We start from the raw sequence: 17973 nt of genomic DNA on the forward strand, positions 1-17973 counted from the left end.
TGGATTCTGATTTTGTACTGCGCTGCTTGATTGTTGCTGACTCCGGCCTCCCCTGACCACTCTGAAGTGTTCCCCATCTACCTGTCATACGATTGGTTCCCGTGCTTGCTCAGAACTCTCTCCTTGGGTCTCTCACAATAAGACCTGGCGGCATCCGAGTAGCGAAGGGCTCCTCCCGACGTGAAAGGCGGCGGTTATAGGCAGAAGCGTGAGCCGAGACCGGACCCTTGGAGCCTGTTCTGAGTTTTGGGATACTGACCGTGACAGCTTTATAGAGACAGTTCATTTACTATGTTCATTGTATGGGGTACTGCATATTTATTTTTAATTCCAAAATAAGAGGAGAGTCCCTAGCACCTTAAATCTACATAGAAATGTAAAGTTTTCTTTTTTTAATGTATTTTATTGGGGTTTTTTTCTGTTATCCTTTATCTCCACTATATTACCTTTATAGTTGAAGGGGAAGATGTTCCCATGGCAACACTTGACAGTGATTTAATTTGAATGTTAATAACAACGTCTCTCATTTGCACTTCCTTGTACAGTATTTTCTTGCTCCAGCTCTCTTTTCCATTCTGTCTGCCTCCATTTTCAATTTGTTGCCCTCCCCCCTAGTGTAGCTTTTCTACTACTGCTCGTGACTTGTGGTTCCAACCCCTCAAATTTCAAAGTGACTTTTTAGTTTTTTATTTTCTCTGTTAAGTAAACTAAAAGAAGTGAATTGTTAATCACCAACTTTCCTCTCACAGTCAGCACTCATAAATATAAAGGGAATTATGTACCCCGTTATAAATTACGAGGATATTGTATGTCACGAAAGAGTTCCATGACCGCAGAAACGTGAGGCTACAGTGTGATCACCACATGCTATTAAAGCACTTAGCATAGACTAAAGGGGACCTGTTACCCTACGAAATCATTGCAATTATTTTCTATTGTGTTTGTCAAGCAAAATAAACTTCACTTACACTATATAAATAATATGAATTGTTTGCTTCAGTCCTGGAAATATACAATCACAGCATGCAGGCAGGTGCCATTTTGTGGACATTGTTATAAAAGCAAACTTTGTATCAGCACAAAATTATTTATCAACATTTACAGTATTTATAAAGCGCCAACATATTCCGCAGGGCTGTACAATAAGTGGGTTTCATACATTGGACATACAGAGTAACATATAAAGCAATCAATAACTGATACAAGAAGTGAAGAGAGCCCTGCCCAAAAGAGCTTGCAATCTACAAGGAGAAAAGGTTGAGACCAAGGTGTGGGAATCTCGTTTATGTGCCAGAATGAGGGACCTAAAGCACATGCCCCATACCCTATGCCAGGGGTCCCCAACATTTTTTATGAGCCACAGTTAAAAGTAAAAAGACTTGGAGAGCAACAAAGGCATCATAAAAGTTCATGTCAGTGCCAAATAAGGGCATAAGATTGGCTATTGGGTAGCCTCTATGCACACTATCAGCTTACAGGAGGCTTTATTGGTAGTAAATCTTGTTTTTATTCAACCAAAACTTGCCACAAAGTCAGAAATTCAAAAATAACTACCTGGTTTGGGGGCACTGAGAGCAACATCCAAGGGGTTGGTGAGCAACATGTTGCCCCCGAGCCACTGGTTGGGGACCACTGCCCTATGCACCGGCTAAACAATTAGATGGTGAGGAGGGAGGGGTAAATCGAGTGCTGAATAGAAAGTGAAAGTAATTGTCTGCCCCACCTCTATGCCTAAGGCATAGAGGCAGGTCAGTCATTTTATGACTGACAGCTAGGATTTTTAAATGCCTTTACAATGGGTATGGATGTGTTAATAAAAAAAGGATTTTATTTTACAGTTTTTGATGTCTGGGTGACAGGTCCCCTATATATCACTGGAGAACATAAAAAATGTGACTCCTAGTTGAGCCCAAAGAACATTATGTAATGTTCTTTGGGCTTTACATATTGCTAGGATGCCACCTTGCCAGTGGCATAACTACTCTGTGCTGGCTCCACCCCACAAAAAAAAAAAATCTATGCAGAGCCCCAGTGCAGTGTAGCAAACCCTACCTGGCCCTCTTTCCCCATGCCTGTATGTATCCCCCCCCCCCCCGCTTGCGTATAAATCCCCTCCCCCAAATCTTCTACCTGAGAGCCAGCTGGGAGCAGGGATTTATATAGCCATTAAATGGTCCCTAAGGTGTGTAATTATGTGCTGCTGGATTTAAGGGTATATCTTAATATGACATAATATAATTTTTTCACATATGAATGACGGTTGATATCCCCACAGTAAAGACCAAACATTTGGGTTTTTGCTGCACTACCACCATTGTGATAAAATAGGTGTGGTTTGAAGTGGGTGTGGTTTAATAAAGGGGAATGGTCTAAACTGGCTTCCATTAGTGGCCCTCTACCATGTATTCTAGAGAAATTCCAGCCCTCTGCACCGCAGAAGTTGGACAGCACTGCACTAGGGGTATCAAACTCAATCACATAAGACTTAAGTTGGCAATACACAGGCCGATTCTAGCTGCCGATATCGGTCCTTTAGACCTGAAATTGTCCAGACTGCGATCAGGCAAATTAAAAAATTTTTGTTGGATCGGGCACCACATCGGCTCGTCTATACCGTTCGTTCTAATTTGATCGTTTGGCCCCTGGACCAGATGGGAGTCTGTGGGAGCCGTGGGACAGGATGAAAGCCTCGCCAACCTAGGCCACAGACGAGCAAAGGCTCATTATGTGGCCCGTGGTGACTGTGCCTGATGGTGCAGTTGACCAGTTGCCTAACTGCGCTGTGACTGTGCCTTACTTATTGCCTGACTGCACCGCTCCAGTCACTCCAAGCGGCCGCTCTCATGTTCTGCCCTGCAGAGTGCGTGGTGCATATTACGTCATTCCCCACCACGCACCCAGCAGGGCAGAATGAAAGCAGCCACTTGGATTTAGCCCGCAGGCCTTGTGTTTGATACATGTGGTATACACCATACTTATCTGTTGTATACAACTACATTGCAACTATATATGGATACATTGCACAAACTCCAGCTGTACACACAAATTGCAAGATGATTTGCCTATTAAATCACACTCTTTTTTTCCAAACTGGCCAGTCATCATTCAGTGTGTTAGACCCCAAATCTACATTTCTACATTTCTAACCACGGTATGGTTGGATTGCAAATGGTTGCTCAAAACCAAATTTCACACGGCCTCCATTATCACATATGGTGGTCATGTGCTTAGCCAATTGGCAAAGGCTTGACTCCTTATGTAACCACTCAAACTGGATATTCAAGGCATATGCAAAAGAAACTGATCAGAGAAATTTATGGCCATTAAAAACCACACTCACAAGTTATTCAGCCGAAGAGTAAAACAATGAAATCCTATGGGAGTTGGCCCATACGTAACCATCTTAATTCATCTAAAATAACACATAATAATACAGGTAATAATTCATCCACTTACTGCTATACAGGTATTTGGCCTTAATATGCAAGTAAATATGGAAACAAATTTTATTTATAGCACAGTATTACAAACAGGCAGATATTAAGCTAAGGATAGAGAGATAGATCTATATTTTTTGAATACTATGTATTTGAATGCAATAACAATTGATCCATAGAAAGCAACAAAAAGAAGCATATTTCACTGGCCATGCAGACTGAATCCAGTTGTTTAACACACATATTATTCACAGATCTGATACAGATGCTATATGTAAGTCTTTTGTTATTGTTTTGTTCCTGTCTCTTACCTTGAGATGCTGTAGTTGGAGGATTTTGTCTTCAAGCTGCCTCCTTTTGTCTTCAATAGCAGCTTGTTGTTTTCTTTTTTCCTGGAGAGAAAAAAAAAATATAATATGCTGAATATGCTCAGACGTCCATTGCCTTCACTGAAAAGCTTTATTCAGAGGGGCTTGTGCTAGGCTGTTAGTGCATTTCCGTAAGAGGCGGCAGAGAGGTGTGCTGACATCTTCTCATAAGGGCTTGTTGCTGCTCACTGGCAAGGAAGAAATCTAGCAGCTCTTTGGTTAAGCTTTAATGTAGCTCAGACTGTCACAATTTAAAGGTATATTCTTACTGAGCGGCTATAATCCTAACAAATATATAATAATGCTTGCACTGATATTGAAGGAGTGATGTATTCTTTATTAATGCTTATTCTTTTTTATTCTTGCTTTTGCCTAAGGTTTCTGATTAGCTGATCAGTAGCTCCTTGGGTCTTTATATACAGGCAACATTTATAAATATTGTCTGTTTAGTTTTCAATACCTTGTCCATTATCTTGTCCATTAATTCCCTATATTATAATTGTTTTGTCAGTGACATCCAGGAACTGGTAAGCAGATCATTAGGCTAGGTATTACAGGTATGGGATACCTTTTCTGGAAATCAATTATCCAAGAAGCTTCAAATTACGGGAAGGCCATCTCCCATAGACTACATTTTAATCAATTTTAGAAAATTATCTCTTTTTTTCCCTGTAATAATAAAATAGCATGTTGTACTTGATCCTAAGATATAATTAATTCTTACTGGAGGCAAAACAATCCTGTTGGAGTTATTTAATGTAAAAATGTTTTTTAATAGACTTGAAGTATGTTGATCTATCACAAAAGGTCTCTTATCCAGAAAACACCAGGTCCTGAGCATTCTGGTAAACACGTCCCATACCTGTTTTATCATTTCATATTGATAAATATGAATAGTCCTCTCCTATTCACCCTATAAAATGTCATGGTTGTACATGTATTAGGAGAGCTGCTGTACAAAATATAAAAAACACAAGTTGAATATTCTCCTATAATATTTAGTAAGAAATTTCTTGAGTATGCAAATTTGTAGCACATATGGAAGTCCTTCCAAGACCAAAAACCTTCCCACATTGTTGTTTAAAGGTACACTTCCTTATCCACAAACTGCACCTTTACAAACAAAGCCATACACTGGGCAACCTATATTTTGCACAAGAAAAAAAGGCAGGCCAATAGTTTACATTGGAGAAAATGCATTTAAAGGGGGTGGATCCACTTCAAGTTAACGTTTAGTATGTTATAGAATAGCCAATTCTTTTCAACTAGTCTTCATATTTTAAAGTTTCTGAATTATTTACACTGACACTGGCTGACACCATCTGCACATAAACTATTGCTCTATAAGGTTTCAATTTTATTTTAATTGAATTTTAAATTTTTTCTTTCTATTCATGCCCTCTCCACTGACTGGTTGCTAGGGTAATTTGGCCCTAGCAACCAACCAGCTGCTGAAATTCTAAACTAGACAGCTGCTAACAAAAAGCTAAATAATTAAAAATACACAAATAAAAAATAGACCAAATTATCTAAGAATATCACACCTCTACATCATACTAAAAGTTAATTCAATGGTAAACCCTCCCACACAAAAATGTAATCCAGTTGTTTAAAGGTTAATAGTAAAGGTGGCCATACACGGGCCGACTATAGCTGCCGATATCGGTCCCTTGGACCGATTCGGCAGCTAATCGGCCTGTGTATGGGGAGAGCAGAGCGGCCTGGCCGACCGATATCTGGCCTGAAATTGGGCAGATCTCGATCGGCCAGGTTAGAAAATCTGGTCGGATCGGGGACCGCATCGGCTCGTTGATGCGGTCCCCGATCCGACTGCCCCATTGCCGCCCACATAATCCGATCGTTTGGCCCCAGGGCCAAACGATCGGATTATTATTTTTTTTACCTAAATGGTCCCCGATATCGCCCACCCGTAGGTGGGGATATCGGGGGAAGATCCGCTCGCTTGGCGACATCGCCAAGCGAGCGGATCTGCTCGTGTATGGCCACCTTAAGGCTGCTACTTCCCTTTAATCACTTAGGACTCCTTCTCCTCCTTTAACCCACTCAGCCCCCTCCCTCAGGAATTTACTTTGACTGTTGGTTACTAAACATGCCCAGTTCTTATCAGCTTAGAATACTTTGCATGCCCTTCAATCCCACAGCCAATGAAAAGATGGTATTGCTGGCTCCAATAGAAACTTTGCTCTAGCTGTCTGCTCCTATTTATTTCTCTTAACCTCCTCTCCTAAGCACAACTTAACCATTACAGTGCTGAATCAAAGCAGAACTTTCTTCTATCAGAGTAAGTTCTGCCTGTGTAAGCCTGCATTTGCCTGAACTTTACAGTGACAAGCTGTTTGCAGAACACTGAACATGTGTCAGAAATAAATGACAGAAGCTGCTATTTGTTTTAGGAAAATGTGATGGTGCTGGCAAACGAAGGGGGATATATGCAGTACAAATTATGCCATTTGGGTGGGGGGATGTGTCCAGCTTATATACCTGGAAGGAAAATGTAGGCATTACATGTCCTATTATCTTTATTATTATGTAAAGTCACATAGTCGTGAAGTTCTGGAATTCTGTCTCTGAAATGTTCTGGCAGATATATTACAGTGTTTCAAGAAAGGGTTGCATGCTTTGTATCAAATCAGAAAATATAAGGCTAATATTAATACTCCTGGTACAATGTTGATCCATGGTCCAAGGACTGAACTATTTGGAACCTTGTGACATCACAGGTGGTAAAGTTGCAGAGGTAGGGCTTGTGATGTCAGGGCAAGGTTATGTAGTGGTGATCAGCAATTGCCGTGTTGCAACGTTACATAGTTACATAGGGTTGAAAAAAGACCAGTGTCCATCAAGTTCAACCCATCCAAGTAAACCCAGCACACCTAACCCACGCCTACCAATCTATACACTCACATACATAAACTATAAATACAACCACTAGTACTAACTGTAGATATTAGTATCACAATAGCCTTGGATATTCTGATTGTTCAAGAACTCATCTAGGCCCCTCTTAAAGGCATTAACAGAATCTGCCATTACCACATCTCTAGGAAGGGCATTCCACAACCTCACTGCCCTCACCGTGAAAAACCACCTACGCTCCTTCAAATGGAAGCTCCGTTCCTCTAATCTAAAGGGGTGACCTCTGGTGCGTTGATTGTTTTTATGGGAAAAAAAGAACATCCCCCATCTGCCTATAATCGCCTCTAATGTACTTGTACAGAGTAATCATGTCCCCTCGCAAGCGCCTCTTTTCCAGAGAAAACAACCTCAACCTCGACAGTCTAACCTCATAGCTTAAATCTTCCATCCCCTTAACCAGTTTAGTTGCACGTCTCTGCACTCTCTCCAGCTCATTAATATCCTTCTTAAGGACTGGAGCCCAAAACTGCACTGCATACTCAAGGTGAGGCCTTACCAGGGACCTATAAAGGGGCAAAATTATGTTCTCATCCCTTGAGTCAATGCCCTTTTTTTATACAAGACAGCATTTTATTTGCTTTAGTAGCCACAGAATGACACTGCCTGGAATTAGACAACTTATCTACAAAAACCCCTAGATCCTTCTCCATTAAGGATACCACCAACACACTACCATTCAGTAGATAGTTTGCGTTTATATTATTGCTACCAAAATGCATAACTTTGCACTTATCAACATTGAACCTCATTTTCCAGTTTGCTGCCCAGTTTTCCAATTTTGTCAAATCACTCTGCAAAGTGGCAGCATCCTGCATGGAACTTATAGTTTTGCACAATTTTGTGTCATCAGCAAAAATAGAAACAGTACTCCCTATGCCCCCCTCCAGGTCATTAATAAACAAGTTAAAAAGCAAAGGACCAAGGACTGACCCCTGCGGTACTCCACTAACCACACTGGTCCAATTGTTCTAGGCCAATCAAGTCCTGTCCGGATTTCCTTATTTGAAAAACTGTCAGTTAGTTTTGACCCAGACAGCCCCTCCCAAAACCAGGCTGCATGGGTATGCACGACACAAACTGAAACCTGTACTTACATTTATGCAGCAGATCAGCAAAACTGGCCAAATAGCACACAACACTAATGTAGATGAGTGCACACAGATGAAAATATCCCATATGCTGTTTTAATGGGTGCAGTTCTGGGCCTAACATTTGCCAGTTCTATAATCTGTTTGTAACTGAGAAGGATTATGGACAGTGTAGTCAAATCTCTATCTTGAAGTTATTGTTGGGCTAAAGAATGCAAAAACAGTATTGCAAGGCACAATCTCAAAACAATATAAGTTTAAATCAGGCGGTGGTGCCCTGTAATTAACACTGCAGACTTTTCTTGTAATGTTGAAGTGTAACTGATGTTGAAAGAAATGCATAAAACAACTCATAGACTGTATGACTATTGCTTCCATAAAAATCATGTATGTGTTTACAATTTGTACTATATATCTAAAGAAATGTCTCTATCAGTAATTGCCAAGGCCTGTTATCTTATAGTATATTAGAAGATAATCTACTTTTAAGTCTGTCAACTTTGTCTGAGTTTTAACAGAAACTGTATAATTGAGAAAAATTTAGCCAGGACTTAACAGAAAGCATGACAAAATTCCTTCTCTGTCACTGGGTTTTCCAATGTGTATCTGACCAACAATGTCCTTGGTAATCTGCCAAGTGCTGTCTCACTCAAACAGGATGTTTCCCACTGCTTATTTAATAGCTCAAGAAAGACAGCGCTAATACTGTTCAATTAGGTAAAAAAAAAAAAGTAGGAAAAAGCAATATAATAAAGACCTTCAACAGGGAAAAAAGTATATATATATATATTTTTTTTTATTTTTTTTTGAGTAAAGACAGTACAGTATCATTGGGTTATATATAAAAAACAGACCCTAATAGGCCATTATTTTTTTTAAACTTTGCACACTACATTTCTGATTTCCACAAGTCTCTGTGTTCTGGCCTGATCTATTAGGTATTTGTTAGTTATTTCTTCCTTTTCAAAACAGTAACAAACTAAATTATTGTAGAGTTGTGAAGAGAGAATTTGTGTATAGTTGACGGTTTATTAGACGTTTATTAGGATTATTAGACACAGTACAATAAATTCTAATAATATTACTCATTCATGACTGCATCCGCATTGTTTTATGACTGCAGCCTCCAGTTCTAAATTAAGCAGTTCATCCGAACCCTGGCACATGGAGCGGATTTCGGTGCAGAAATGCTTACTCTAGTGTTTCTGCCTGGTATTGCATTAGCCTAAAGGTGATGGCACATAGTGAGACTTTACTTATTTAACACACTTAAAAAAATGTAACCTGAAACATCTGAAATTGTGCCTGAAGTGTATTCAGTTTGTCCAGAAAATGGAAAATGATCACGTTAAACCCAGACATGCAAGTAAGAGCTCTGCAGACATGCATATAGAGCACTAAATTTACCCCATAAATACCAGTAAAATCAATGCAGAAAATGTTTAGCTTCAAAGCATTACTTCACCAAACATACAAAGGCAGATTTCCTCAAACTTTTCTTCTCCCTAAATTATCCCAAGCTGCTTTTCTGTTTGTTCTATTATATACGTGTATGTTCTGACACTATATTTATATGGACTCTTACCTTCTGTCTGTCATTGTTCCAATGTTCTGGCTCTAATTCAATGTCTTCCATTCTTTCCCTTTCTTTCTGCTTTTACCACTGTATTCAGCAGTTATCTCTCCCCTTCTCTTTCTGTTTCACTTGTCCTTCTTTTCTAAACTGCCCTGTTCTACCCCCTTGTATTCTGTACTGCTGTTTTCTTTCTTATTTGATTCTGAGTTAAGGTTGCAGATCTGGCATATTGTGTGCAATCCAACATTCTGGTGCACTTCATATTGGAAAAATAAATTACTGCCACATGACATCTTATCACTAATTTCCCCCTTTCCTTTGGCACACTTTCATATTGGCATTCTTCTCTATACCCTGCTTTCAATAAATGCTGTGCCCCTCCACACATAATTGCCCGCACAGACACATAAAAGCCCTACAAAGTGAGTCCCCAGAATCAATGGGCCCTGGGCAACATTTCCCTTTTGCCACCAGCTAATTACTTTGCACCAGTGTCCCTGTACTTAATTAATCAAAGTGAAATTTAGTTTTGTGCTTTGCATTGGTTAGTAAATAAGTCAATATACTTAACTAACGCATTAACTCTCTTTTCTTTGCCTTAAGAATAAAATTCACTGTTCTCACCAATCTATCTTACATTAAAAAAAAATCTAAAATTGTTATTGCTTTTTTTAGTTTTTTAATTGCTTTTTATTAATTTTCAATTGGCATTAAACATTAACAACTTTGTTAGAAATGAAATCACTACAGATATTATTGAGGGACTTTTATTGCGAAGGCCTTTAGATGATGTTCTTTTATGGTTCACATTTTTATTAAGTGCTGGGAGAAAAGAATAGAAACAGTCGAGTGTGCCAGTTGGCGCAGCCATACATAAGTAGAAAGGCAGCATTCCTGAAATTGATCTGTGTTCCTACTGGAGCTGCCTTTAACATCCGAAATGCAGATAGCTTTTAGCAGTTTTATTGGCTATCCTTTACTTTTTGTAGGCTGTGTGGGTGCTTTAAATGTAAGTTTACTTTTTGTACTTCTATAATGCTATTATCTTTGAACTCATTCATTTACTTAAATGGGAACATAACTGACATAGTTATTTTTTTAACTACTGCTTTTTACATAAACTTAAAACATTCTTCTTCCCTGTTTTTTCTTATTGCTTTTGCTAGAAATGTAGTATTATTTTTGTGAATTCTTACTAATTTTGCTTTTATAGTTCTTACAATTCTTTATACAATAGTTAAAATTTAGAGGCATTTTAGAGGCACTGATCAAAGTGAATATAAAGTTTTCTTACTTTTTAACCTTTAAGAAATATGCCACTAAAATCCTATAGTGTACAAAAAGCTATGAAATTTCCCTCTGGTAAAGTGTGTTGAGATCTATAAATAAACCCATTAAGGTTTTAGTGGTTATTTACAACACACAACACAATGTGCAAAGTGCACAAAAAAGGCCACAACTGCCAATTTTTTTACACTTTGCACACTGCGTTTTGCCTTTCCTGTATTGCCACAGAGTCCTGAGACTTGCCTCTTTAATAAAGTGCTGCCTGTGTCCTAAGAGGGCATGGGGGGCACATTTGTGTCCCCATACCCACCTCTACATGTCAGATGTGCAATATAGGGCTTTGCTGTCCTCTGCACCAAGTGCTGTGTTATTGATCCAATACCCAGGTATGGGATCTTTCCATAATTTAGTTCACCATATTGAGGTCTGCTAAAAATCATTTGAACATTATATAAACCCATTAGACCTTCCTGCTATTTGGAGCTTTCTGGATAATGGGAGATCCCATACCCATACCACACAAAATTACCAGTTTTCCAGTGTTGCCATTGATAAGTACTTTTGCTTATGTAGTCTTTCCTCTTACCTCTGTTTACAGTTAAGCATGCATACAAGGGACCAATATGAACTCTTTTTTAAAAAGAACCAGCCCAGCTGTTGCCACCACTCAAGTTTGCATAGTTTGAATTGTGCAACCATGACTAATGAGATTATGCCAATGTAACAAAAGGATCATGAGGTATAAATAAAAAAAAGGTTTAGAGGGGGATGCTGCTTAAAACGGAAGTTTTGTGAAAGTGAAAATAGTTTCATCTCACTTAAATAAGAAAGTTTCTAAGTATAATCAATTAAAAAATATATACTGTGAGAAGGGCCCTCTTATCCTATTGTTACTCTGTATATCCTTGTATGTTAAATTATTTTAAGATCCCTGTTTGTTAGAATTTCATGTAAAGCACTGCGTACTTTGCTGGCGCTATATAAACAAATGATGATGATGACACTGTTTATGAGTTAAGTTAGATTTAATACATTCATTGTAAGGAGTTGTACCCTTTACCCTGAATATATACTAGTGCTCATTCTTTTAAAATAACTAGCTTTGACAGAAACCCAGTTTATCCACATGCAGGATGTGTGCCAGAGTTGGTTATTTCAGTTAATATATCTGCTAGGAAAAGAGCCCCCCCACAAGAGATGTTTTAGACCTACCTACAGATATGTCAATAAAATCTGATCCCAACTTCTGCATAAAGAGGATAAAAAGAGAGACAGATTGATGAGGGTAGATAGTGAAGTGTAACTTGCTTTAACTTGGTTATTTCAGAAAATGTACATCATTTTTAATTGATTATACTTATAAAGTTTCATATTTCCATGAGATAAAGCTTATATAACATTTTAATATAAAGGTTATATTACATTTTAATTTTTTCCGAAAGTTTCCTTTAAGAATCAGTATAAGTATGCAAAACAAGCAGCGGGGAAAGGAAAAGCAGTAGATCAAAGACACTGAGCAGGAAACTTACCCCCAAAATACTATCAGTCTATAAATAAGGTTATTAGGGGGGCCTATTTCATTGACAGCTCTCTAAGAACAGGGTACATTTTTACTAGGGAGAAAAGGAGGTCCAGAAGCATTTTTCTCTTCTCTGTTAAAGTTGGTTAGACAGCACATGTGCTATTCTATTTCTGTTTATACCACAAATGAGGTTGAAAAGAAGAGGAATGTTTTGCTTTGGGTCACATCTCAGTAAAAGGCAATCTGAGTATGCAGTTAAAGCAGTATTGCAAGCAGCTTAAATCACAATTCAGCTATAAATCAAAGCATATGTGATATGAAAGAATGACTAAACAACTTGTATTTTTTCCCTTAAAAAAACCTAATCCTGAAACAAGTAGACTTGTAAATAATATGATTCTTTAACAGCGCAACAACATCTCTCATACACAGTTCATGATAACATGCTTGACAAAAAATTAAAGCAGATGTCTTCTTACATACAAGTAATAATTCATAAACTGGAGGGGATATGTAAGTGGCAGTGCTGTGGAAATGTTTCCTCAATATCTAATATTATCCTATATTTAGGATTTAGTCTTCACAGAGACTGTTTACCATATACGAAAGTCCCATCACCAGTGGAGCTTCCAATGCAGTGTGGCTTTAAATCTGTGGAAAAGAAACACCTAGCCCAAACACAAACTCCATGTGAATAGTATCTGAAACATCTGAAGAACCCATCACAGCTAAGCAGGAATGTACCACTATGATTCCAAGAGCAAGCAAAGGTCATACTACATACCTCCCAACATCTGAAAAATGTAAAAGAAATATCGCGGCAACATTTTTTTTGGCCACGCCTGTTTTTGCTACCTCACCCCCTAAATGCCACTCCTGTTTTACTAAATTTGGCAGTTTATTTAAAGTTTGAACACATTTCTGGAGGTTTTGAGATTGTTTTATGTGTTATAACAGTTTTGCTAATGAAGGTGAAATTTCCCTTTAAGCTGCAAGTCTTAGTTCCCCCAAGAGACTTGTTTAGCTTATTAGTTACAATTGTATCTAAGTGCAAGTGTAGCTTGTTAACTTTCTGGGCTCTCTGCCAAAAGCCCACTTATTTAATTAAGTCTAACAAACAATGTATCAAAGTGCAGGTATAGCTTATTAAGATTTCTGGGCTTTCTGCCAAAAGCTACTTTATAATTAAGTTTGTATCTTTTTTAGCATTCAGTGCAAGAGATCAAAGAGAAATAAGGGACTTTTCAGTAAGAATCCGGGACTGTGGGCTGAGCTGTTAAAAGAGGGACTGTCCTATGAAAACTGGGACAGTTAGGAGGTATGATTGGAGGTATATACTAATTAGGAACAATGTCACTAAATTTAGATTTGTGTGTGAATTTCAGATGCGGAGAATGCTAAATTAAAGTGTTGCATTGCAGCCCCTCTGACTTGGTCATTCCTAGCAATACATTCATAGTTATTTGCAAATTGCCATACAGTCATAGCCCCTATATTTGCACAGTCAAACAGAGTAAATCACTTTCACTGAGGCTGGAAAATGGAAGGCCTTGATAAACCTTTTGCCATTGTGCCCAGTTAAGTTTTGTTATGTCCCAGAACTATCTGGGTTTTTTCATTTTTAAATCTTATCACTGTACTGGAAATATGAATGAAAAGTACAAGTAAGAAAATAAATTGCGATGCTGTGATACAGGATTGGTTCTTGGCAGCTTATTAGGCGTTATTGTGACACAATGTAGAGATGTATTTGTCTTGATTATGGAACAGTTTTTTTAAACATGGCATCCCTGAACACTATTGTTGGCTAAATGGAACAAAAAGTAATTTCCTTTGTATTGACGTAAAGTCCTTAAAAGACAAACACAGCAGTTATCTGGAGGTGCATTTACATGACAAGATTGAAGGTATATTATGAATATATTAGCCTTGTTTTCTAGTGCACACAGGAAGCATACAATACTCTGTGGTATTATAGAGTGGTTTTAGTTTGCACACAATGCTTGATATGCAATTATTCTTAATCTTGCAAAAGTATCCAACTAGATAAAAATAAAACTTAGCATATAAAATATATGCAATAAAATACTGCATAGAACCAAGCACAGGATCAATATTTAGCCGACAGTTTGTTTTAAAAGACTAACCCCACACATAAAAATGTAATCAGTGAACAGCCTCTTTGAAATCTTTCAATACCTGCCACACTGGTTGTCCAGAGGTTAATAGTAAGGCTGCAGCATCCCCTTAATCACTTAGATTTCCTTCTCCTCCTGTAACCCACTCACCCCCCTCCCTTGGGAATTTGCCTTGATTTCTGGCTTGGCAGACATGCTCAGTTGTTCTAAGTTCAGATTACTAAACATGCCCTCCAGTGTAGCAGCCAGTGAAGAGAAGGCATTGCTGGTTCCCATAGAAACTCAGCTCTAGCTGTCTGCTTCAATTTTTTTCTCCCAACCTCCTCTCCTGAGCTTAGTTTATGACACACACATCGTTGGGATTTGCCCCGCCTCTTGCCAACCTACAACACCACCCCTGCTATCCTTCAAATCCCAGAAAAATTACATAGACACCAATTTTGGATAAAAAGGGGTCGCAGAACATTTATTAACATCTGAAGTTTTAATTTAAAACATATATGTCAAACACAAGGCCCGGGGGCCAAATCCGGCCCACCTGGCTGTTTTATGTGGCCCTTGGTGAGTGTGTCTGACCATCCAGCCTGATCAATTTCCATTTTCCTCACATAGTAACTAAGACTAAGGGGCTGATTTACTTACCCACGAACGGGTCGAATGGAGTCCGATTGCGTTTTTTTCGTAATGATCGGTATTTTGCGATTTTTTCGTATGTTTTGCGATTTTTTCGGATTCTTTACGAATTTTTCGTTACCAATACGATTTTTGCGTAAAAACGCGAGTTTTTCATATCCATTACGAAAGTTGCGTAAAAAGTTGTGCATTTTTCGTAGCGTTAAAACTTTTCGCGTAAGTTTTAACGCTACGAAAAATGCACAACTTTTTACGCAACTTTCGTAATGGATATGAAAAACTCGCGTTTTTACGCAAAAATCGTATTGGTAACGAAAAATTCGTAAAGAATCCGAAAAAATCGCAAAACATACGAAAAAGTCGCAAAATGTTCGTTTTCAAGTCTGAACTTTTCCAATTCGGGTCGGATTCGTGGGTTAGTAAATCAGCCCCTAAGGGGTATATTTATCATGCTAAAGTGGAGTAAAAAGTGGAGTGAAGCATTACCAGTAATGTTGCCCAAGGCATCCAATCAGTAATCAGATTTCAACAGTAGCAAAGCATCTATTGGCTGCTATGAGCAACATCACCGGTAATGTCTTACTCCACTTTTTACACATTGTTATAAATATACCCCTTAGTATCTTACTAAGTATATTAATAAAAAAATGTGGCCCGCGGCTTAGCCTGTGTTTTAGATTTCGGCCCCCTTATGTGATTGAGTTTGACACCCCTGATTTAAAACATACCATAAACAAATGGCATAACATGAACATATGATAAACATATCAAACATAACATGAAATTATGATAAACATATCATGAACATATGATAAACATAACTTAACTTTTGTATAACAAACAACCATGTACCGTAACAATCCAATAACTGCGCAACGCCACTAGCGCTGCCAGCTGCCATCCTAGCCCGGAACCACCTACTCCTCAACAAAATTCACTTCCTGCTACACCTCCTTACCCCTGAGGTGGCAGGCGTGCCAACCACCAATAACCGTGCAACAATTAGTTCCCGGACGGCTCTGTCATGCCCCTGCTTCCCTACACCTTGCTACGGGTCACCAGTCACTAACAAAGCAGAACAGACAGTTGTGCCTGTGTGAGCCTGTATTCTTGATGAAATGTATGCTGAATAAGGGTCTGTGTGTGTATGCTGTTTGCAGATTTAAATGTATCTGATTATGTACCAGAGAAAAAATGGCTACCGGGAGGAAGCTGCTATTTGCTTTAGGAAAATGTGATGGTGCTGGCAAACGGAGGGTATATAAGCAGTACAAATATTGGCATTTGGGTGGGGGAGACATGCCCAACTGATATACATTGTAGGCAAATGTAGGCTTTACATGTCCTTTAAGGGAATATAACACCACAAACTGGTATTTAAAATAACTGAACTTTTGTGTATTAAAAAGCCCTGAAAACAACATAATACGAAGAAAAGCATAACAAGGATCTAAACCCAAGAAATGAAGTAAACTTACTTAGGGTGTTTTTCTAAGCACTTTTGCAATTTACATTTTATTTTCTATATTTAAATTTTTAGATTTCTAATACCAGACTTTAAGGGTCTACACCTTAGCAACCCTTCCACAACAAAGCATGCATAGATATTTCTGTGGAGCTGGTCTTTGGCCTTGTGCTTTTATATGGTCATGAAACACCTTGGTTACTTATAATATCCTTATATTTTACAATATCAGCTGAACCCCACAGAATCATGTCCGCTTAATCGTGAGCCTCCGATTCTATTTATAAATGTTAGTTTTATAATAATTTAAAATGGTTATCACGACTGATGAAATCAAATATAAGGGTCATGCACACAGCATGCGCGTCCTTGTAGTTTACATATGGAGCACTGGGGACAGGACAAGCTTATGTTTTCTGCATGTCCTGTCCCCAGTGCTCCGTCTGTGAGCAACATTTACATGCGGCCCTAAATTTATGCCCCCTCTGTGGCCTGCTGTTATGCATATCTCTCTTAAACATTTAACCATCTCACACTTTATAACAGGACCAAAAAGACAAAAACAATTATTAGAACCATGTCTACAGATTTATGAAAAATCTAATCTACTCCCCCACATTCATTTATAATACAGCGTTTACTCTTGTCTCCTTCAGAATTTTTAGCCATAACATTCTGTCCAATGATCTTCTCCTAATTTAGATATTTAGTGCACTAGCATATTGCAGATCTTGTTTTTTTCTTTTTGTGTGATTTTTTTAGTGTGAGTTGTAAATATTAATTCCATACAGTTATTTACTGTGAGAAGAAAATCAGATTTATTCACATTCAGACCTAGAACAATTAGTTCTTGAAAGAATACACACAATCTTTCAATGAGTTGCTATTAAATACTACTTATATTCAGTGTGCCAATCTATACTTGTCATTGCATTTTAAACAATACAATTAATTTTTGCAGAAACAAATTACTTACATGCAATGAGCAATAAAAAAGTAAGCTACCTGTCAAAGAGAATGAATACATTAGTAGTGGATTTATTTTGTATAATTTCTGAGTTACTTCTGACATTTTATAATATGTCATGTTATAAAACAGTTAAATCTAGCCTCCACCTTTATGCATGTTTCCTAATCTTATAAAAAAATGATATGGTTAATATTATGCACTACCATGTTTTAAAAAAATTACAAATCTAAGAGTTGAATATGGCAAACAATACAAACAATATGGAGCACATAACCTTTGTGAACCTAAAAAAGTTGGTTACTACGTTTCTAGATGTGAAAACTTGGGAACTTGGTTTCCAAATCTGTGGGCCTTGCCCACTAGTAAGATTCAGTGCAAGGGGTACGTGGGCCCAACCTGAAGGTCAGTTTGGAGAGAATATATATACTTGTATATTCTTTACAACAATAGCAGTACTATGTTGCTTTTATATATGTATATCTTAATTTAGGCAGGAACTGATATATAATCACAGTACATAGCTGCTGAATATGGTCTTGCTATATAAATAAA

General features: G+C 38.0%; 1 protein-coding gene and 1 long non-coding RNA gene across 7 annotated transcripts in view; one reads left to right on the forward strand and one right to left on the reverse strand.

Moving 5' to 3' along the window:
* The window catches only part of palm2 (paralemmin 2), a 170661-nt gene that overhangs the window by 125378 nt on the left and 27310 nt on the right, over positions 1-17973 (reverse strand). For all 6 annotated transcript variants that reach the window (XR_004221281.1, NM_001371531.1, XM_031896809.1 and 3 more), the window contains 1 exon segment: positions 3749-3829. Coding sequence is in view for 5 of the 6 variants with exons in the window: in NM_001371531.1 (NP_001358460.1) it covers positions 3749-3829 (81 nt within the window). In the remaining variant the exon portion in view is untranslated.
* LOC105945455 overlaps positions 1-17973 on the forward strand; it is a 151821-nt gene that overhangs the window by 108789 nt on the left and 25059 nt on the right. The gene's annotated exons all lie outside the window — the stretch shown is intronic.

This window comes from Xenopus tropicalis, chromosome 1 (genome assembly GCF_000004195.4).
Source record: "Xenopus tropicalis strain Nigerian chromosome 1, UCB_Xtro_10.0, whole genome shotgun sequence".
In the NCBI taxonomy this organism is placed as follows: domain Eukaryota; kingdom Metazoa; phylum Chordata; class Amphibia; order Anura; family Pipidae; genus Xenopus; species Xenopus tropicalis.